General features: G+C 37.3%; 2 protein-coding genes across 2 annotated transcripts; one reads left to right on the forward strand and one right to left on the reverse strand.

Annotated features, from left to right (window-relative positions):
• Window positions 1–3,410: 3,410 nt before the first annotated feature.
• Window positions 3,411–7,452, forward strand: LOC137261487 (sulfotransferase 1B1-like). Its single transcript, XM_067799241.1, has 6 exons — window positions 3,411–3,657; window positions 3,978–4,176; window positions 5,242–5,565; window positions 6,333–6,436; window positions 6,645–6,807; window positions 7,129–7,452. The coding sequence occupies exons 1-6, from the start codon at window positions 3,622–3,624 to the stop codon at window positions 7,257–7,259; spliced, it is 957 nt and encodes a 318-aa protein (XP_067655342.1). The 5' UTR covers window positions 3,411–3,621; the 3' UTR covers window positions 7,260–7,452.
• An 8,607-nt stretch (window positions 7,453–16,059) lies between these two features.
• On the reverse strand, window positions 16,060–20,082 carry LOC137260657 (sulfotransferase 1B1-like). Its single transcript, XM_067798256.1, has 6 exons — window positions 20,047–20,082; window positions 19,474–19,672; window positions 18,962–19,282; window positions 16,928–17,031; window positions 16,412–16,574; window positions 16,060–16,190 (listed from the first exon to the last, which is right to left on the reverse strand). The coding sequence occupies exons 1-6, from the start codon at window positions 20,080–20,082 to the stop codon at window positions 16,060–16,062; spliced, it is 954 nt and encodes a 317-aa protein (XP_067654357.1).
• Window positions 20,083–24,374: the final 4,292 nt, after the last annotated feature.

Genomic DNA, 24,374 nt, shown 5'->3' on the forward strand with positions numbered 1-24,374 from the left:
CAGATTCCTAAAAACAAATATGTGATAGCAAACTTTAGTACACCCTCGGTCCTTCAGTCATGGCACATGGCTTATATGCATTTTTTCCACTTTCACCTTCATCTTCGTATTATTTATCTGACATATTATCGAATAGGGTTCCTACCCGTTCCTGTGATTTCGTCGATTTGGGCAGTCGTGTTTGTAACATCATTAATCAAACTCACTGCATGAATGAGAACAATTTCCTTTGACGTGCATGTGAAGTAATATGAAGGTATTCGTGTAGAATACATGCAAAAGCGCTTATCGCTTCAATTGACTTTTGAAGTTATTTATTATTTTGACATTCATCAATATATACTGTAAAATGACTTCATTATCTGGATAGAGAATGACAAATACAACACTTTATGAAACATTGGTATTTTGCACTCATTCAACTTTGACTCCAATTTGTGACCTATTAGATATTTTTGAGCTCAGCGAAAAAACCAGATGGGAATTCTGACCGAGGATTGGTGGGATCAGGGCATATTTCTACCTAACCAATTTGACACTTTAATCAACAAATATTCATTTCTGGCTTCCATCACTAATGCTCCAGTAATTGGCCCCCTCAACGCTGTAATCCCCCCACCCCTGGCTTCACACTAATCACTGGTTATATCAACAACTCTAGTTATATCCTTGGATGTTTTTGTTATCTCATTACTTCAATTATGTTGTTGTTATTGTTAATCTCCTCAGCTATAGCTCATGTACCTGTATATAAACTGTTACACCTGTCCTCCCATATGCTTGAAAACGGTATAAGAATCTATACCGAAACGTCGCCATTGTAAAAATAAAGAAGTTGATCAACCATAAAACTTGTTTCTTCACCTTTAGCTCAGCATCTTCTAAAATGCCTCTAAAACAGTTCATTGAAGGTCGGATACTCAGGAGTATACACACGGTGATATATTAATAGAGGTCCGTCACGCCTTATATCCGAGTTTGATTCGCCTCATTGGTACAATGTGTCCTCGCTGAAACAATGCGGGAATCAGTTCAAAACTAAACTCACCAACCTGCTCACCACTCTAAAGCTGCTAGCCCAGATTTTGTGAAAATGATATTGTATATTGAAAAATTGCCTTCTCAACACAACATTTTGTCATCCTTATGTCTCACCTTACAAGGGACACTGTTTCGGATTTTCAATTTGGATAGGAAGTGTAAACGCCAACAAACCTTTCAAGGACAGATATCTTATGAACGCACCACCATTTCCCTCCATTACCACCCCTAAATACAACGCATGATATGCTCGTGCACAACGCAGTAGTCTCATACACGTGCACGGGATCCCGTTCTTGATTTTTACGGTTTTTTACCAGAAGGTCGAGATATCCCTTAGGACATTAATTTTGACACTCATCTTGCATCACACATTTGTTAGTCGTTTGTTTTAAAATGAAAATCGTATACATGCAAATTACATGCCACAAAGCAATCATCTTTCAAAAGCGACTACACACCAAATAACTATGGTTGTAAGGAAGTGCAAATGTTGATGCACTCTCAAAACGTTAAATATATCACATCAACAAAGACTGACTCCGATAAATCTCCTAAGTATTTTTCATTGTAAATAACAACAACAAAAAATAAATAAAAGTCCCCTACATTTTTTGAAGAGTATGGTATTAGCAGCAGATTTTAAAAAGATTCTTTCAAGTTGATACTATTCCATACTTTTTCCCCCAAAAGGTGGAAATTAGTTTCATTGGAAGTTTTACAGTAGCTACACAGGGATGAGACACTGGCTAAATTTTATGTAGATAATAATTTGTGCCTAAGATATTGTTAATAATGTTCACTTGGAACCATCTTAATTCTGTACGTTGTGTACATCTAAATGGAGTGGTGGTGTAATTTCTCGAGTCAGATTAGATTCCCACTATAAATTTGATGCTGATTCATGTTTTCGGCATATTCTTTTCTTTGACTTGAACCAGTTTCAAAGAAACTTATTGGTAGTAGACGTAGAGTTACGAAAGCAAGATTTTGTAGACCTGAGTCTTTTATCAAGATTCTTTTCATCCACGTTTTTGTGACTGGATTGTTTTAAAGATAAGTGTTACCCTTAATTCATCCATCCTTATGACAGTACATTTTTCTTTCTCTTTTTTATTTTGTCAGTCTTTCCACCCCAAATAGATTGAAAACAGTTCCTTTGCAGTTCATCAACAAAACGCGAGTTGGCGAGTGCCGAGTTGGAAGGTAGCGTTGACGAGAGATGGTACAGTTTTGGCAAGATAAGTGAATTCAGTATTGTATGTCTCCGTAATGGAATTAATGTCCTGAATGACCAGATTTTCACTAAATTCAGTATGTTTTGTTGTTTATCATTATAATTTGTTCATCGAAGCCCATTCAAGATTCCATCTGTTACATAGTTTATGTTTTGATCTCCTTTTAGAAAAAAAGTAAAATTCAGCAGTGAAACCATCAGGCCCAGAGCTTTTCTCTTTTTGTTCGCTGAAGGGCTACTGGCAATTCTGCCGTAGAGATCTGACTTTCTAATAATGATGCTGTGTAATCATTTAATGTTGGAACATTTATCTCTTCAAAAAGCTTGGTTTAAGTCAACATGTGAAGTTTCCTGCTGTTGATAAAGTTTATAATAGAACATTCTCACTTCTTCTTTTCCAATTAATTTTTTTATCTGTTATCATGTTTCCAGGGGTACCTTGGATTTCTGTGTTTTAGCTTGAACTTTGCATGTTTATCTCCTTGCTAGTATTATCTGCTTAAAGTTTTCGTGACGAAGTTGCATAGTTACCTATGTGATCGTGTCATTTAGTTTTAATCAAATTGCTCTTCCCAGGTGTTTTATATTTTACAGCACAAAATATCAACAGTACAAGGGCAAGTACATTTTCGAAAATCAATAATTGCTGCAGTTGAACACACCAACCTTTGATTCACGGGCAGCGTCTTGGAATCTGACACTGTGAAAGTGTATATGTCTATTGCCAGTTTAAATATTGTAATAATATAGCAGCTGTGCCACATTTACTCCGAACAAGTGGTCTTTTGTGTGTCTAATAGTGTGTCTATTCCTACAACAAAGTATGAAACATACAACACAATTTCAGTTTAATTGTCTATCATAAATAATGCTATATTAAAAGAGTTTTTGATTTGTACTTTCACAATTGTAAATATTGTTACCGAGAAATGTATTATCCTTTTAGATAGAGCATGTGTTCCTTTATATTAGTTACAAATATTTTTTCAACTGTTCAATATTTCTATATGAACTCAAACGTTTATGCCGTTATGTTTTGTTACAGTGTAGAAATAAATCAAATATATTTTATGTGAAATATAACAAACACCATGATTGTTATGGAATATATATGTTTTATGATCAGCCGATTGTATATGTTCTAGGTAAGGCTTGATACAGTAGTATAAGTACAACCAGCAGAGCTACACAGATCAATCAGTCGGTTCTTGCTCTTTCGGGGAACATTTGATACAGGTCTGTTTGGCGTTTAGTCACTTTCAACCTCAGATGTTTCTGGTTAAACTCCGGGTACATTACAGCTTGAAGCAGTGGTAAAACAGTGTATGTAAAGGTGTATTCATATGTCCTCATCTACCGCCATGTCTCAAGGTATAACGGTGAGTTTCAATAAATTGTGATTTTTGAAACGTCAGCTTCAGGAAATACGGTTGTTTCAAATTTCAGGACTTTTCCAGAAATGATTGCTGAGAGGTGTTATGAGTAAATTGTATTTCATACGATTTTGGCAAATAGTTGTGAATATAATGTTCTTTCAAGATCAAAATATTATTATTGCTATAATGAGTTGGTATATTTGGAACACACTGAATGCATTTCTCTCTCTCACAATTCTCACGAACTAAAGGGAGATCCCTTTGAATCTTTGAACAGTTCGCTTTATAATCAGGTCTCTTTGTAATCAAGTGTCTCAACACAGATCTGTGGCCATGAGATTGAACTCCCCAAGTCTGGACAAGACCTGGTTATTGTCAAGGACAGAGGAGGAAAGGCATATACTTTACAACGATATGAAGGTGTCTATTACAACGCCTTCTACAGCGTGGCTCACCTTAAGCAAATCAAAGGTTTCAAACTGCGTTCGGATGACGTGTACTTTGCTGGATATTTGAGGACAGGTAATTAACAGACACACAGTGGTACAAGTTATGTTTCATACATTATTGCATTTATGGTTTTCTATAAGCCTGAACAATGGTCGACTCTAACTCATTTAGCTACACTGACATTCATTGAGGAACTCATTGAAACAGAAAGTATATGGATAATAAAACACTTTATGACAACTGTCAATAAACCTTCGTTATGGTTAGAACACTGTTATCAAGCAGGTGATGATGCTATGTAACAAACTTGCCCACGGTTAGTAGTCTTTGACCTTGCTTGTTTTGGGATGTCTAAGTGTCGTCGGGGGTCGTTAGGCTCGTCATGTTTCAGATCAGCTCGTCCGGACTCGATTCTTAACAGACCGCCATCTTCACGTCACGGACATTCAATAGGACAAAGGTGAAATAAATGGTCTCACTGTCTCTTGTGTGGGGCTAAATTTCTCATACGTAGGATGCTAAGTTCAACGTGGGAGTTACTATGTTAGAGATACTAAGACTTACTTAGGAAATAAGAGACTAAATAAATTACTGAGGCCTTACTACACTTCCGTAACATGCAATTCCGAATACAGCAAAACTGTTAACAACAACGACAACGACAACAACAACAACAAAAAAGCCATATAATTTCACCATGCTACTGTATATAATATGAAACTGAATTTAAGTTACTTAAGTATACAAATGATTATATGGTTAATATATAAATCCTAGAATTGTGTAACACACAGATGCGTGTCTCGGTACCTATGACCTAACATATTTGACTCCTTACCCGTGTGAAAATCCTGACTAGAATTCGTCTTCAGCAGCTTGTTGTACGAGGCGACTAACCCGACTGACACAGAGATCAAGCTCGCTTGTCATCGTATCGTAGTTACGTAGATCGATGCTCATAATGTTGCACACTGAATTGTTTGGACCAGGCTGGACTATTTACAGACAACCGGCTGTTAACAACAGAGAAAACAAACACTTAAAACGTGTAAAAGGCTATCAATTGTAATACTGATGATCCTACCTTCACAATCACCTGAGATACACTATCCCTGAAGCAGATTATTTCTTCAACAGGCACACACTGGACGTATGAAATCATGAGCATGCTCCTGAAGGGGAAAGCTGAAACAGCCACTTTCTGGAAAGGGATGAACCAATTAGAGATTGTGGAAGCTACAGCTCTGGACGCGCTACCGTCTCCACGGATATTGAATACTCATGTCGATTTGCTCCATGCTCCTGATGATCTTAAAGACAAGAAGTGCAAGATTGTATATACTCTCAGAGACCCTAGAGATGTCGCCGTGTCCATGTATAATCTGAGTCGTAGTGGCTCTGCTGTGACCAACTACAATGGAGACTTCAAGGATTATCTTTACCTTTTCCTTGAGGGCAAGGGTAGAGTGTGTTTAATACGTTCCGATTTTTCGCTTAATTCCGTAACTGTTAATGCTACGTGGTTGACAAAGCGGCAGACCAGTATGGAAGGTTTGGCTGGCTTCTTGTGAGAGAGCGAGTTTGGTTTTGCGCCGCTTTCAGCAATATTCCAGCGATTTGATGGCAGTGGAAACACAATATTCCAGAGATTTGATGGCAGTGGAAACCACAAAGGGCTTCCACATATTGTACCCATGGTAGGGTATCGAACATGGACCTTCAATCTCACGAGCGAACGATTAAACCTCGGGGCTACCCCACAGCTATTGTGTCCGCTGTTACTTCAAAGCTATACGATAACTGAAGGAGACGTTAAGTTATTAGAAGAGTATATAGCAATATCTATTTCCCAATGTAGATTTCTGTGATTAATTGTTGTGGAAAATATAGTGTGTTGATGCTACAAGGCTTTGTTAACGGCAGATGAATCATCTAAAACAAAACGTATTTATAAAACCAACAGCCCAGAATCTCAGTCGATGAATTCAATACACAAGCCTGCAACTAAAGACGACAGTGATGACAATCACTTGATGCTCTCGTTTATTTTCGATTCTTTTCAGATCGCCATCATGAATTATTGCTGTACATAACCGCTGTTGAAAACTTCTGTTTCAAATAAGAAACCATATATATTAACTGTTCCTCCTTTCAGTCGTATACTCCGTATGATAGATGTTACCACCAAAGGAGAACAAATATTCATAATTACACCGATTCGTTTTCAGCTGATGTTAATGGGTACTTTGATCACATGAGGAGTGCTGAAAAGTATCTTCTACAACATCCAGACATCCCTGTTCTCACTGTAGTATATGAAGAGATGCTGGAGGTAAAGATGACTAGTCTCTTATTGAAATCAGTCACTCACATTTTGTTCAGTTGGCTACACGAGATCGCTCATCGCAAAGATTTGCTTTCGAATTTAGAATTTATCCTAAATGGGAAATTTAATCTTTCATATCCAAGAGTATGATGCTCTGGGCTTTACTCGAAAGAGGATAAGTATACAATGAATAGTTTGTGTGTCCTTTTCACAGAATAAGCTGATGGCTGTTGAAAAGTTGGCATGCTTTCTTGGCGTCCCGACGAATGCTGATTTGATTGAAGCTGTTGCTGAAAAATGCCAGTTTTCGAAAATGGTGGTTGACAAGAGTGCGTACACTATAAAGTTCAGTGGTGAAAACTCTATTTTCCGAAAAGGTAAGAAACTCTAATAGTATGTAATAATGCGTGTTATCTCTTTATGAAAAACCAAATCCATCCCTTAGGAGAATGAGTTAGTGAGTTGGTATAATGTTGCTTTGATCCAGTATGCCGGTTATTCTTCGGCGTATCAGTTTCATTTGGGATAAATGATACAGGTCTCAGCCATTTTAGCACTTTCCTGAATCCCACGAGATGGGATACCCAAAATTATAGTCCGAAATGAAAATCAGAACTTTCTTGCTTGTATTCGAACCTCAAAATAGAATCGTAATGTTCGTTCCTTTAGGGATTTACCCACGCTCTTTTCTATTTTAGGAGTGAGTGGCGATTGGAAGAACTGGTTCAATGACGATATGCTGGAGGATTACTTCCGTGTGTACGAAGAAAAAATGGCTGGATCCAGATTCTATCGTGAAGACTATGGACGACTGAAGTCGCCGGTCTAAAATGTCTTATTTCGAGACTGTATCTTTGAGGAATAATTCTAAACAATGTGGAATGGATAGTCTAGTCATGCAGAGTCTATATACAGGCGGATTAGACATATGAAGAAGTATGGTATGTGCACTGTGCATGCCTTTTGTCATGCGATTTGTTTTGTCAGCATGTATTATTGTATGTATTAAACGCTTACCAAAAGCAGTTTTTTTGTGAAAAAAAACACCTTCAATAACACGAAGACGCGATATGCACCGATTTTCAGTGATCCTTTCATAACATCGACATATGCATCACCTTTTCAATTTTTCACACGCATATGAATTTGGTAAGTAATGGAGAAAAATCAAGTTATAATGAAGTTATGATGAATTAATTTTGATGCTACGATCTTCTTGTCAGGGTGATATTAATTTTGAAGATAAGTCAGCTTTCGTTGTAATTGTTTAGATGTGCGATTAGCTTCTTTAATCAAATATCAATTAAATACTTTATATTATTTAAATCTTTATAGCAGACAAATCATTAATTGTTCATATTTTACAGACGTATAAACACGTTTCAAACAAATACAGAGACGCTATCCTTCCATGACTCAGAAGAAGAGGATATGTAACCTAATGTCTTGTAGGGGGTAAAAAAAGCAGGAATTTGTCTGATGAACGAAGATTTATGGAAGGCTGAAACGTTGCTGTAAGCGTTTGAAGATACGGAGGGGAGATCTTGTGGACTGTTTGGGAGGCAACGCTTACGCTGGGTCGTATTATGTCATTGATTTGTAGCCAGTGAAGTGTTTTGAGTACAGTTCGGATGTGTTCTGCAGGCTTTGTCTTAGTAAAGGGTCTAGCACCAATATTAGTGAAGTGGAAGGGACATAGATATCGGATGTGGTCTTCCATGGTTAGTCAGGAAGGATTTCAAGATCCTTAACGAGACTGGATTAACGTAGAGTCCTGACCAGCTGCTGTCACTGCATTTCTGTAGTCTGAGATGAGTAGAATTTACAATTGCCTGAGATCTGTCTTACGTTATAGTAATGTAATGTTTCTTCTTATCTATGCACATCAAATGATTTGTCATCCATGATCAGTCTGCGCAGAACTGGTGGACAATCACATGATCAATAAGTTTCTCAAAGGCTTAGTGTATAGGGTAAAGAGGCACTTGTTCCTTGTTATGAAGCAGATGGCGTAAGTACTCGAACACCTTCTCTCTGCTTACCTTTTTTTCACCCCTGGATTCATCATTGCTTTACAGTGATCCATTCATATACTTTTCACAGAACTTAGCTTTTTGCGCCCACGTAGTACATTCCAGTAGATAGTTATTGACAGTTATTGGACAGTTAATGTACCCTTGAACTTGTTCCTGGTCGTATCTAGCGCTTGTCTGATATGAAATACAATGCGTGATGCCCCTTAAATCCGTGCTTTAGTAAATAGTGTCAGCAGCGTGTGCAAAATGACAAATTTGCGCTGAGATACGCACATTAGTTCGTATAGTTAATTACTTAAGCAGACTATAAACTTATGTACCATGACAATGTAGCTCACCTATATATGTAGTTATCATTGTAAAATCTCCAGTAACGACTAACCTCCAGTTGGTATGGTTGTCACTTTTCGTTTCAGTTAATACTGGATAAACCTTCATACTAACTGAACTAAGCACAGTAACATTTTGTAGCAAATGCAGGTCCTTCAGTTTGGCAAATTCAGAAAGAACGTTTCCATACGAAAATTCTCTTTTTAATAAAATAATCCATAAATAATTTGCTTAGTGGTTTCAGCTTCCAATGTAATGCAGTTTGACGACGAAGATTTTACATAAAAGCGTGGTCAAAATTTAAACTTTCGGATACTCCCCAGATATATGTTTATGAACATAACTTCATATTTTTAATGCAGTATGGAGCGTGCTCAGTGAAAAGCGTGAAACGGGTAACTGTTCTCCAATTTGTAATATATGAAACTTTCACATTGATTTACTCGAGTGTGTGTTCAGTGAAGTTTAGGGTGTCCTCAAATTCTAAGAAAGAAGCACTTTGGAACAAGAGTCGTAGACGTCGAATATTGTCTCAATGCCAATGATTTCAGGCAAGTGGCCACGCTAAATAGCTCGGGGAGGGAAGGCTGGTGATTCAGAAAGCCCTTTCTCTCTTCACCACTCACACACATGAAGCTTCTTCGTATTACAAATCAACAAAAAATAACACATTGTAAAATTTGTCCCGATGAAATATTCCCTCTGAAGGATTCGCATATTTTTAATTCATTTAAACTCTATCATTGATCAGGTTTGACTCCAGGTTTCTGTTTTGTCGCATAAGATCATGTATGAACATGTTTAATATAATGTGGAATATGGTGGCTGTATCTCCTACAGTCATCGTAGAACTGGACACGTTGTTATCCGTGTCCAGTGCATGTGAATGTAGGCCATGATAAGATAGAGTGAGAGAGTGAGTTAATATTTAACGTCACATCGGCAATATCTCAGCCATATTGTGACGAGAACATTTAACAAAGAAAAGGATTATATGCATATTATAAAATCTGTCGGCGAAGGACAGTAAAACAACTAGAATATCACAATTTGAATTAAAACTAGCGTGGAAAGATAAAACTAATATCACTATTCGGACAATACAACATAAAATCAGGCTATAGATTGCCAACAACTGAAGATAGATCACCATACTAGGGACAATGGGGACTTACAGTACGTTTGCTACCTGCATGGACCCTAGTTGGATTTACATCATCCCCTCAGCTGTTAGCAATTTAGTCCCATCTAGCCAAATATTAAAAATACACATATACTACGATTAAAAACAGTAGAAGTTTAAACGTACAGGAAATGTGTAGGGACTTACGTACCCTCTCAGGAGGACAATAATTTTACGGTACTTCAACCCCCTTTGAGGGTACAGCCTCTAACAATTCAAGTTACTAATCTAAACTACCATGAATTAAAATGCAGCTATCTACAGAACATAATAATCAAAATTCAGTAATGAAATCAATTTCTTTTAAAAAATCTAAGAATTTAATGAGAACTTACGGTGTTAAAAAGGTCCTTAATTGTTTTTACATTGAAATATTTGTCCCTTATGATGGAGAATTCAACACAGTCAAGCAGAATATGCTTGACCGTGGTTCTCTCATCACACGGGATGCAAAACGGAGGATCCTCACCTTTCAATAGGTATGAATGAGTATATCTAGTATGGCCAATACGACATCGTCTTAAAATAACCTCTTCAAATATACGGTTTTACTTCATGCAATTTATTTATACCTACTTGGGTGTCCCACTTCTTCTGCATCAGGTCACGGATGTAGGTTCTAATGCTTGCTTTGTAATCAGAGTACGGAAGAAGAAGTGGTGTCAGAGATTTGTTGAGTGCTGCTTTTGCAGCAAGATCAGCCATCACATTCCCAGAAATACCTACGTGACTGGGTAACCAACAAAAGACGATGTCGTATTGGCCAGTAGCAAGAGTATTATATAGTTCAATAATTTCAATTAAAAGTGGATGTTTACAAGAAATATTTTTGATAGCCTGAAGGCAAGAAAGAGAGTCGGAATATATTACATATTGTTTACGTTTAGGGTGTCTTTGAATATATTTAAGAGCTGTTAGTATGGCATTAGCTTCTGCTGTAAAAATAGAACTATTGTCTGGTAATCTAGAAGATATTGTTCTGGATCCAATGGCAGTAGCACAAGCAACTGCGCCACCGTCCTTGGACCCATCTGTAAATAAGGATTTATAATTGTTATATGTATGTTTCAATTGATTATATTCTTGTTTATACTGTAATTCATTGGTTTCTGATTTTTTAAATGTAGTTAATGTTAGGTCAACCTGTGGCCTAACCAGCTGCCAAGGGGGAGAGGAAAGAAGACGGGAGGGAGCTATATTGTCCAGCTCAATACCAGCAGCAGCAATAAACGGCTTTATTCTGAGCCCAAGAGGTGGAACAAGAGAAGACATTTTGCTATACAAATCCTCATAAAGAGGATTGAAGACACAGTTATATGCAGGGTTAGATTCGTTAGAGTATGGTTTTGTGATATATTGTAGAGATAATTTGATACGGCGTTGTGCAAGAGATGGTTCATCGGCCTCAACATAAAGACTGTCAATAGGTGAGGTTCTGAAGGACCCAAGACAAAGTCTTAGACCTAGGTGATGGACAGGATCAAGAAGTTTAAGATTGCTTACGATGGAGCCATAATCAAGTTTAGAACGAACGAGTGATCGATATAGATGGAGAAGGGTAGCTTGATCCCCTCCCCATTTTGAATTTGAAACCACTTTCAACAAGTCAAGTGCTTTCAGTCGTTTAGTTTTAAGTGATTTAATATGTGGTAAATACGTTAAATGTGAATCAAAGATTAGACCCAAGAACTTGGCTTCCTTCACAACTTTAATGGGCGTGCCATCTAGAGATAGTTCAGGGTCTTTATGTGGTTTGTATTTACGACAAAAATGTATGCAGTTTGTTTTCGATTTAGAAAATCTAAAGCCGTTTTCAAAACACCATTTATCTATTTTGTTTAAACACAAGTGCATTTGCCGTTCAATAGTATGCATATTTTTACCACGACAAGAAATATTAAAATCATCCACAAATAATTGAATCGTTTAAAACTTTTGATATACTTTTTATCTTTATGCTAAAAAGTGTAACAGACAAAATACTGCCTTGTGGAACACCCTGATCCTGATTGTAATGATCAGACAGGGTAGAACCCACTCGAACTTGAAACTGTCTGTCCTTTAAAAAAATTGCTATAAATTGAGGTAAACGACCTCGCAAGCCGTAGTCATGTAGGTCTCTTAAAATACCATATTTCCAGGTTGTGTCATATGCTTTTTCTAGATCAAAAAAGATAGAGACAGCATGTTGTTTATTAATTAGTGCATTTTTAACAAATGATTCTAAACGCACTAAGTGATCGACAGTACTTCTGTTTTTACGGAAACCACACTGTATATCAGTTATAAGGTTATTTGTTTCCAAGTACCAAACTAGTCGATTGTTTATCATGCGTTCCATGGTCTTGCAAACACAGCTAGTTAATGAAATCGGACGATAATTGGATGGATCCGTATGATCACGTCCAGGTTTAGGTATTGGTACTACTATGGCGTCACGCCATGATGGAGGAAAGTTACCCAATGTCCAAATACCATCAACAATATTGAGGAGAGTTTCCAGACAGGATTCTGGTAAATGTTTCAGGAGTTGATAATGTATGTTATCAGCTCCAGTAGCAGTATCATGAGCTTGATCAAGTGCAGTATGGAGTTCATGAATAGAAAACGTTTCATTATAATCTTCCCCATTATCAGAATTGAAATTAATAGTTTTCTTTTCTTGTTGTTTTTGATATTGCTGGAATTTTGGTACATAATTTGAAGAGGAAGAGTGTTTAGCAAGGGTTTCACCCAGTTTATTAGCAATATCTGATTTATCAGTAAGCAATTGATCTCCATGTTTAAGATGATGGACAGTAGATTTAGTACCTTTACCTTTGATTTTCTGGACCATGTTTCATACCTTGGACATAGGTGTCCGAGATGATAAGATAGACGTTTCATGTGTTTCTCATGTTCAGAATCAAGTTGGATCGGGGCTGGACGTGTGTAGAAAAACATATACTGGAGTGCTATATACGTTGTGCTGCAATTATCCTAATATTCAAGTGAGTAAGTTTAGCTTAGCATAGCACTCTAGCAATATTGGAGCTATATGGTTACTGAAGACCATTTCTAATCTCGATCTTCACGGGTTCACCACTTTCGAAATGAAGATCATATTTAACTGAATTCTTTATAAATGCATCATTAAACAACGGCAATACCCGACGTTCGTACGAACAATGATACATTCCAAGACTCAGCTAATTCCAGAATTCCAGATGGTCTTCATTTTTGTATGTACCGGTTCATTCCCTTTGAGTTGACATTGAAATGCTTTCCTAGAATAGCTATGGACTGCGATGCCGCGCTTTCAGAACTACAATTACATAATGTATGTCAACTGATGAATCTTGCTACAAGTCTTGCTTTCATACCAGAACAATGTACTGAAGAGATGACAGTTAACATCGAATGAGTGAGCTCCCTCATCTGATGCACGGATTGTGACGCTCGTTTCGTGGACATCACGACTAAAAACACGCCTTAGAAGGCATATAACATGTGATATAACAAAAAGTGTGACGATCACCCAAAACTGTGGATGAATCCGTCTACATGAACATGTTCGCCCAATGGCATGATGTAACACAACCTTTTAATCTCCAATGTCAATTGTTCAGATTTTTACATTTTATAATCATTGTGTTGGGGTTTATAATTACGTTTGCTGATAAATCTACATCTTACCATTGTTATGTGTCCGTCCATAGAGTTGCGGTACTTAAATTTGATATCCAGCTTCATTACCCACGTGATATATGGTAAATGGGTTTCATAACAAATTGTTATGACATATATGTTTTATGGCACATATGTGTCATAACCCCTTCCAGTGATTTGAATGGCTGATACGTGAACTTTGACATTACTACTACTTTCACATTACAATTACTTTCACATTACAACTACTTTCACATTACAACTACTTTCACATTACAACTACTTTCATTACTCATTCCATTCATGATTTTCAATCAGACGTTTTCACACCTTCTGAGAACATGTAAACCGAAAACACTTCCATGGAATTTAATAAAAATCATTTCATTTCTATTTTTCACTTTCAATCCTATAATAACTTCTGTAATACAAACGAAATGACAGAATCTAAATAAGTAAACAAATACGTCTAGTAGGTCTCTCGTGACTGTAAACAAATATGGCGTCGCCATAAAGTTTGATTTGGTCAACAATGACGGGACAAATGGTTGGAAGAGTTGTGAATATAATCAGGAGATTGAATACCTGCAGCGTGTTTGTTGTCAGGACTGCACAGTAACACACAACATCAAAAGACGAGCGGTGGTCTTGTATCTCCTATCACTGCCGCTGTCTGCCGCATTCACTCGCGTCCTCCCAGTGTATATTGTATAGCTACTGCCTCCTGTGGATTCTTATGTATGAGGCAAAGGCATTTCCTAAAGTCTGGACACAATAGGCTTGAAACCGTCTTCATTTGAGGTGGTATGCAGTGTTTTAAGGCGCAATTTTCAGTGGAGTCTTCAACAAAAACTTCGAATCTCGACAAGTGGAAATTCCTAGCCGAGATGAGCAGGCGTCACTGGCATCCTCCGCAAAGCGTGGCCGTGTGATTTACAGTAACTCGTCCTGCGATTAAGAACATTAAGCTGAACTATTTGAGGCATATAGTTCCCTGGTAACAGCGGCACACAATTCATCTTTGCTGTTTTGTGTGCCGCTCCTGATTAAACGCTTACTATTATCTTCTTTATGTACGCTTCTCAACATGACGACTAGCCCGGGAGTGATAACCGACTGACGTTCAGGAAGAGATTTAGGTCACCCAGTCAAGTTCAAAATGTTTACACTTCACAAGTGTTTGGATGAATTACACTATTGTATTTGAAACCAAATCTACGATTGAAAAGAATTAAATTTTTATTTAGACTTGATTCTGTCTTTAATACTTTAATTCTTTTTTTTAATACTAATAGGAAATGCATTGCCCCTACGCAGTGCACATTTTCCTGGAGCGAAGCGGTTGACATTCTAATTAACAATTAAATGCATTACTCCTCGTTGTGCGGTCTGTATAGGATAGCAAAAAACACCGATTTATTTTAACAACATTTTCCTTTTTTAGATCGTGGGTAATAAATAGGGTACAAAACTTGTTACCCTTCCATATCAAGTCCCTCGTGAAATAATTTTGGTAAAAGCTCGTGTCAAACTAAAATTACTTCACTTGTGACATAAACTTGATATGAGAGGGGAAGCTCATTTCTCATCCTATAAATGTATTTTCTGGGTGATATTCTATTCTTCATGTACTGCCTCATCTAAAGTGTAACACAAAATAACCCCTTTAAAACTGGACACAATTCCGAAAGCAACGTTTGAGTTTAAGAATCATGACAACTTAGAAAACAACAGCAATTGTTTTCTCGTAAAATCATCTTTATATTCTGGTTAGAAATACACACTGTACAAATGAAAGCAAACACTTACATTGAAATACTTCCTTTGAATAGCTATGGTCTTCTGTGTCGCGGATTCTTAGCATTTACAATATGTGATGTGTGTAAAATGATGAAGCTTGCTATAAGCTTGCATACACGAGCTATGTTCTTGAAAGGTGACAGTTTCCAGTGATAACCATCGAACAAAAGAACTCCTTCATCTGATGCACAGATCATGACACTCGTTTTGTGACCACCATGACCCTGAGAACGCGGTAGGAGACGTCATGCGACAAAACAATGTGGTGATCACACAAACACCTCTCTACAGGAACACGTATGTATGATGTAATACAAACTGTTTTATAATCATTGTCAATTCTTCCAGATCGGGAGAATGTAAAACAATACCATCAATGTTGTAATACCAACGACGAAACGGGGGAACACTCATCAAAAGACAACGAGTGCAATCCGTATTTTGGAGGGCAAGCCAATTAGAACTGTTTTTAAGTGACCTTTTCAATGACCCACAAAAACTACGATACACTGGTATATGCTGCTCTAGGTTAGATATTGTTTTCAAGTTACGTTTAGTGTACTGAGTAATATGTCTCCAATGTTATAATGTTTGACCAAAACACCACTGACCGAAAGTAACTCGAAAGATCATCAGATATTTTGGTCCATTCTCCTTGCATATGTTGCATAGAACCTTGAGCCCGCCATCTTTTCTTCGTACACTTTGTAGTAATCCTCCAACATCTGGTCGTTGAACCAGTTCTTCCAGTCACCAACGATTCCTAGGGTGTGTGATTTAAACAACTTAATAAAACTTCTCGTAAGTATTCATTTGCTGTTGAAAAAACACAATATGGTACAGCTTTCCCAGATATTACTCCTTATTCAAAGTTTCTGTATTGAGATGCATGTGAATGATTATTTTTTATGAAATTGAATTTTAATTTTTAAGTGATTTATTGTGATGCACCTTCAGCAGTTGTTACATTTAAAAAGAAATTACCTTTTCTGTACAGAATATTTGTCCCGTCTATGTTTATTCCAAAGGGTTCTTTGTCGATTTTCATTCTGGAGAAGCTGCACCTCTCTGCAATGGCTTGGCACAAATCATCATTTCTCTTAAGGCCGATGAAGTAGGACAGTGCTTGTACAGCACGTACAGGATCCTAAGTAAAGAAACTGAAAATCATACCTTGGTGCTAAAATGTTCAAACGTTGTCTTATAATAAAATCTACAGCAGTACCTTGTAGGTATAAATCTGGTTTCTTTTTCCTTTGTGAATATTGGCACATCTTGTTTGTCTTGTTAGTTACGTGTTGGCCCAGTCACTGGACCTGGATTGCTTTGGGTTTGGGCTTTGATATTGTATCATATTAAAACAATACCAAATGTGTAAGGATACAAGGGTAAGGTGAAAACTTCAAATCCCAGGTCTCAGCCGTATGTTGATGCTGAAGTATTGGACGTTCGGTAATCATAGCCATGGGATAATACAATTTGTGGAATTAGTCTGTCTACCTTGATAGTTTCCTCATATCTTTGAAAGTGCACTGGGATTTCAGGATGGTCAGTGAAATATTTCTCGGCGTCCCTCCAGTGGTCAAGTATGCAGTTATAGTCGACTGAAACAAAAGAAAATCACCGTGATCTCACTACGGTTTCCTGGTGTGTGTACTGAAGACATGTGTTTCAACGTGTGATAATTAAGTAATTATCAAACGTGTGGCATAAACTTTAACTAAGACCTATAGTGTCTATAAATGCTTAACTTTATGACTCATCTGTATATATTCATAGACTTATTGTCGCCTTATGGCTGCATTAATACGGGTGTGACGTTTGAAGTTGACAAAATAGATCATTTTGTCATTACAAACAGCAGGAACAACAAGGTTAGAGACAACAGAGAACTCACATAATTTAATTATTGTGCAATCAACCAGGACAGAAATTGAAATGATATCCACTTGGCTCGTCACTAAATGGAAGTTAGATTTATTTAACCTAAAAGAAATTTAATTTTATTACAATTCTTCAGTTCTTCAGACAGTTTCACAATATGGCTGTATGGACACCAGAAATGGGCTTAACCACTAAGTTCTTTATTTCATTTCAGTAGTTAAACTTAAAATTCCAAGGTTATGAGCGAATAATCTAGCCTCTATAGTCCCCAGTACGCATTATCTGTGTGTTTGTTTTTCTATTTCTTTGCGTATTGTTTAACACAGCCCTGTGTAAGTTTGAACACACAGTGGTCTGTTAATAATCGAGTCGAAGTCAGATAAACCTATTGGGACATGATGGCTTGCATTACCTGATCATTGTTGTTATTTGACAGAATCATCACACCAACAATAAGACATGGATAAGAGACTTGGGGGTTAACTTTGAAGAGCGTATCAAAAGGGTGCATCAGATTTTGGATGTTGGAAGAAAAACATGTACCGCGGTGAACTTGGACGACATCCTTTAGTAGTATTTTACACGAACAAATATATTTGTTTAAGAAACGTTTTGGTTGAAATTACTGCATATGCTGGACACTGAAAGAGTCCTGTGCTATACTTCTCTCTCTCTTGATTTACTATTTTCGATTGGATTTGGACATGTTTGGCTTTCACAAGGAGTAGGACGTGAGTCATGCTTACTCAACGACTTAAAGACATACAGTTACAGAACTGGCAATCTAACATCAACGATAATCACAAGCTCGAGGTTTATTGTCATGTGAAATGTTTACTGCAGGATAAAAAAAATATTTGTTAAATATCAAGAATAATCATTTGAAGAAATATAAAAGCAATGCGGAAACCATAATTTGAAGATTTAAATACTGTAAGCAACTGTAATACGGGCTGGATGGCCTAGTTCACGAAGAAACATTGATTGACTGACTGATTTCAGAAATGATTTGCATGCTTTTATATATTTCTGAGGCCAAAAGCTTTGTTGACTTTGTCACAAAAATAATTAGGATTATTGTTAACAGTATACTTTTGCCATTTCTTTTCACGTGTTTAGGAGTATTGATGATAAAAGAACAGTTTTCCTGTCCACAGTTATGTGATCAGGGAATATATGCAGTGTATAAACCAACTTAGATTATTCTAGACTAATCAGTCAATGGTCAAAACTATCTGTTAGTGTGAAAGGTGATGGTTTCAGACATGCTCAAACCAAACCAACGCTGAAGATAATCCTAAAAAAATCCCTCCAAATGGCATGTTAAAAACACAACCACCGTAGCATTCTGAGTTGCTGTCTCCTGAATCTGGCAATAAAGTATTGTTGAACTACCAATTAATTCTGATCCTTAGAGTAAAATCAAATGATACATGGAGTGGAACATTAAGAATTATCAACATACTCTTTCTCGGCATTTGTAACTTTGATATGAATTGTTGATATGGAAGTATATGATCATTATCAAGGAAAACGTGTTGATTTGAAATAATAAATATTTCGAATCAAATTGTGGCAAATAGTTCATGTAGAAACATCTCGTTTGCTTGGTCTTTCAACAAAACCTGAAGGGTAATGTAAGTGTCAAACCTGTTCCATCCAAGAAGAGTTGAAGATAATCCTCAAATAATCCCATGTATCTTTTAAAGGGCGACGGTCTGTCATAATAGATTTTGTGCAGAGAGACGGCAACATCCTTTGGGTCACGCAGAGTGTAGATGACTTTGCACTTCAGATCTGTTACATCAGTTGGAGACTCGGACAGCTTCATGTGAGCGTTGACGATGCGTGGTGATGGCAGCTGTGCAAGTTCATCATGAGGAGTTAACTCTATGAGATCCTTGGCTTTCGGGATGGTTTCAGCTTTATCGTTCAGAAGCATTCTTGTCATTTCAAATGTCCAGTTTGTCCCTTTGAAAAAAGAAAAATAAAGACCAACACGCCTCAACCAGCTGACAATAAGTAGGAACGACTGAAACACAACCTCTGTCATCACACTTTAAGACACACTCGTGGTAGTTCGTGTACTTATTTTATGTAGTCTGTTTTTGCGGTAATCGTGATTGAATGACTTACATTTAGAGTTTCGAAATTGAATTTACCTGTACGAGGATATCCGGTGAAGTATATGTCATCTGGCCTCATGTTGAAACCTTTGATTCGTTTAAGTATTTCGACGTTATACAATGGTGCGCAATGTACTCCTTGGAATAGTTGATAAGTTAGGGTTTGACCGCCTCGATCTCTTACTTCAACCAGATGCTGCCCACTTAAATCCAAGGACAACGTCTGTCCAGAAACCTAGGAAACAGACCTTCATTTTCATAGCTAATGCCATTGTAAATCACATCCCATTTTAGGAATGTTTGATATTGTCCTTATAAAGCGCATACAATGTCAAACTGAAAACCTACGCTTACACTTTCACTTTGTAAGCTATTGCAAATCTCATTAACAACTCGGGAACCTTTTTTCCGTTTTGTTGACAGGATGGAACTCCAGAAAAACGAACCGGGAAGCAAGTTACTTTTTATCGAGGCATCTCCACGTTGCAACGTCAATAACCGCAAAAGTCATTTACCGGTAACCAGCAACGAGAAAAGGCATTTTTAACGTGTTATCGAGTTTTCAGTAACACTGTAATGAGAAACATGATTTATCTTCAGTTTACTCACACTGTATTCCACCTCTTCTCCCTTCATTTCTTCCATGTTTACACGGTTATACAGAGATTATCCCCTCAGTCCTGCCCCTGCCCTGTCTACGGTATAATGATACGGTGAATGAACGCAGTCGTAAAAGGGATAGGGCGTTACCGTTTTTCTTCTGGAATAGGCGGCCTCCCAAATTTCACATTAATACACCTCTACTATGAACTTTATTAACTTTGAATGTGCAGAACGCTTGCTTTTAAGAAAGTGGTCAAATTTAACTTCTGTTGTGTTTGGAGAATACTCTGTCAATAAGTACAACCACTTACTCTAGTACCTTTGTGCGTTGCGTGCTATGTAAGGTACATTATTGCCAGCACACAAAGTGTGTGACACGGGTGCTCAAAGGGGTGAGGATTGTATGGAAGTCGGCTCCAATAGCAAAATTACCTAAGTGCACCGTTTTCGACAACTATACCCATATTTCACTGGATTATCTTTTCCAAGAGTTGATTGTTTACAATCCGTGTCATATAACTGTAATATTCTGTGAAATGCGACGTCAAACGTGTGCATAAAGATGAAGTGAGAAGCAATCTACTACTGTAGAGGCATCTCCACGTTGCTACTTAATACGGTAGAGAAGAGGTCCAACTCAAAAGTCATTCACCGGTAACCAGCGAAGCGTGAAGACATTTTTAACGTGTCTGGGTTATCGAACAACAGGCATTTCAGTAACACTGTAAAGAGAAACATGATTTGTTTACTCTCACTGAATTCCACCTTTCCCCAGGTACCAAAGGTACTGTAAGTCTCCATGGCCCCTAGTATGGTGATCTACCTTCAGTTGTTGGCAATCTATAGCCTGATTTTAAGTTGTATTGTCCGAATAGTGATATTAGTTTTAACTTTCCACGCTAGTTTTAATTCACATTGTGATATTCTAGTTGTTTTACTGTCCTTTACAGATTTTATAATATACATACAGTACTTTTCTTTGTTAAATGTTCTCGTCACAATATGGCTGAGATATTGCCGATGTGAAGTTAAATATTAACTAACTCACTCACCCCACCTTCATGTCATCCATTTTGACACTGTTATACACGTATTATCCACTCAGTCTTGTCACTTTGCTGACTACAGTGTAATGATACGGTGAATGGTCACAGTCGTAAAATGGGTCAGACGTTACCGCATTTCTTCTAATATTGGAGGCTTCCTAACTTTAACATAAATACAAAATTACCTTGAAATTCATACACTTTAAATGCGTTTAGAACGGCCATCTTTAACAAAGTGGCAAATACCATCTGTTGTATCAATACACTTTGTATGTTGCTGTAAATTAAGTACACACTCTTGTACCTTTGTGGGTTGAGTTCCATACAGGATTCGAACGCACACTCTCGGGGTAAGGCACATTATCGCCAACACACAAAGTGATCATGAGAAGCACCGGTTGTCTGTGGGGTGGAGTTGCCTGGAAATTTGGTCAAACATTATTGGCCGAGTCTTCGACAACCCTGTCCCCGTTTTTGTTTGTTTGTTTGTGTTTTTTTTGTTTGCTGTCATCACTTGATAGTCTGGTCCAAGACTCAGTTGCATGCAAGACCACGTCATACAGCAGTAATTCGTCTTTCGGATATGGGAACAGATTTGTCATTTCTATTCATCTGAGCAACGTACGCACATGGCATTAATGGACAATCGGAAACCAACACAAAAACAACATGTATTCACGGGATAAAAGTACTTTGCATAAAATATAGTTGTTTAGAAAAGTTATAACGATAACTCTATATAAACATGTAGCAAAGCAATTTGCATGAAATATGATGGGGGGGGGGGGGGGGGTTAGACATGGGGATACATCTAATTTTGCTCCACTCACAGCCTGATAGTGAACTCACACGTTTTCCAGCATTTGTCTGTCTTGCTTGGTGATTACCTCGCACCAGTGATCTGGAGCTCGAGAAGAAAACTGCTGGGCAAACGAGAATGACACTTCTCGTCACGCTCAGATCCATGGTAACAATGTTTGGAATTTCTGGTGGTCAATGATGTGATATAATTGGAATATTACGTGAAATTAAACTCACACACTCGCTCACTCAAGGAATTCATTTCAACTGACATGTGAAATCAGCAGTGTTTTGAAAACCCTTTTTTCTGTAGATGATAGCGGCTTCAGAAAAATAAACACAGAACGGGTGTTCCCTTTCAGCCATCACATCATTCATTCTGGTGGTTCCACAATGAAACACGAAGTGTCCACACATTCCCATATCTTTCTCGGATACAATAGGGTGAAACGTCGCAGACTAAATAAATATGGCTCTGACCTTACCGTTTACCTTCTCAGATTTCAAACTGAGACATCTTATAATTGTTTCATTTCGCACTCTAACAGGAACACAATGTCGGGCCCATGACATTACTGGCAAAGTACGTCATTTCCGACATATCACATAAACAGGATTCTCAAAAGGGCAATGTAGCAACGTTGTTGCGAGTATATCGCCGGACACTTGACGGCAAGCAGCATGTTTGTAGGGTGGACATATGTTACATCTAAAAGATTGATCGTTAAACGAAATAGGATTTGAAACATATATATGTAGGACGGAATCAGTCAACTCTGGGACAGAATAAGTCAACTATAGAGTTGAATTCACCACACCAGACCAAGCCCCAAATACAACAACTATTGACATACTGTACGTCCAAAACTTCAAGTCCTTGCTCGCAAATTATATAACGCTTGTTTAAGCCCACTCTTGAGTTTTAAAAGGGAGAACTAGTATATTTACTATTTACTGTACTCAGTAAGCGTGACCTCAAATAAACCCACTGTCTGAAAGACACCGTGTATTCGCAGCTTCAAAAACATCGCCCTCGGCTATAGTTGTCTTCCATAAAACGAACTCCGATCAAATAACTTTACGTCAAATCTTGGTCGACGTGAAAAACAGTTTAATTACATTTAGATAAATTTGATGTGCTTTACCAGGCTGACAATGATACAGCAATGTTGCGGTTCGGCTAATGAGGAATACATTTTTAGACCAGGCACCAAAGTCTGTTTGTGAAGAGCGCTTACCTCTCCTCAATACATATTTTGCGCCAGTTGGAGGCCGCATTTTCAGAGTTGCTTACTTACCTTTTTCAGTGATAACTCTGCATTTAGGTGGTGATATGCCATTTCCAAGAAGGCACCGGGTAAATCTGATGTTTTATGTGTTTGGAGGACTTATGTGTTTTTTCAAGTGCAATCCTCAACGTTTTAAATTTCAACTTGATGTCTGGGTTTGTTCAAGTGGTTGTTGTATAATCTCTCCCTATGAAGTCGCTTATATTGTGAATGAGTTTGTAGACTATCGTTGAACGATCTTGTTGGTCTTGCCTAGCGCTTCGGAATATACTTAAATATGGGAATAGAAATTCATGTGTATTGGGGATGTAACACAAACATTCTGGAATGAACTTGAAGTCTGGATGAATGATCATACTGAGAATACTCTTAAAATAACAAAATATATCGTTTGGTTGGGAACATTATACACAGACAGATTATTAAATCATATTATTCTTTCTGCCAAAAAGTATATATTCATTCATGTTGGATTAATCAAGACACTCCAAAACTTCAAAAGTTCATGGTTATTTTGAGAGAAATTTTCAATGTAGAAAGGTTCATCGCGATAAAACATAATAGTCTCCAAATTTGTCTCTATATTCGGTCAATTTCTTATGTGAAAAGTTATTTTTTGTGTACTTTACAACCCTACCTACCAAACTGTAAAATGTGAACTGGTGTCTCTATGGGAATAATGAAAATATCATTAAAAAGATTAATTTGAATTATGTGACAATATTATTTAGTGTTCACAGCCTCATACTGAAAGTCCACGTGGGTTATCCGTTGTCTCAGTGCTATTGTATTGTATGTCATGTGTGTATCTGAAGCGGGTTTTCACTTAAAATACCTCAGGAGCTGTGAGGCATATTGAAGGAAGTGACAGAGGTCAGATTGTAAATGATATTATCAATGGGTTGTTATTAAACATCCACATATACACAGTATTCAAAAGAACTCTGTGGTGGTGGTAGTAATAAGCGGGGTGATAATATATATCTTAAAATGTTTTGAGTTCCATTCGATTATTCACACACTATAGATGTAGCGCTGCTGCATCAAGAGTGTAAAAAAAAAACCTTTAAAATTCTTCGGGACGCCTACACTTTGAGCTTGATGAATCATTCTTATCTCATTGATATAATAAACTACACTAGTTATCACATAAAACTATTGTTTATATTCTGGTTAAATATACACGTTGTTCAAAATG

This window comes from Haliotis asinina, chromosome 14 (assembly GCF_037392515.1).
Source record: "Haliotis asinina isolate JCU_RB_2024 chromosome 14, JCU_Hal_asi_v2, whole genome shotgun sequence".
In the NCBI taxonomy this organism is placed as follows: Eukaryota; Metazoa; Mollusca; class Gastropoda; order Lepetellida; family Haliotidae; genus Haliotis; species Haliotis asinina.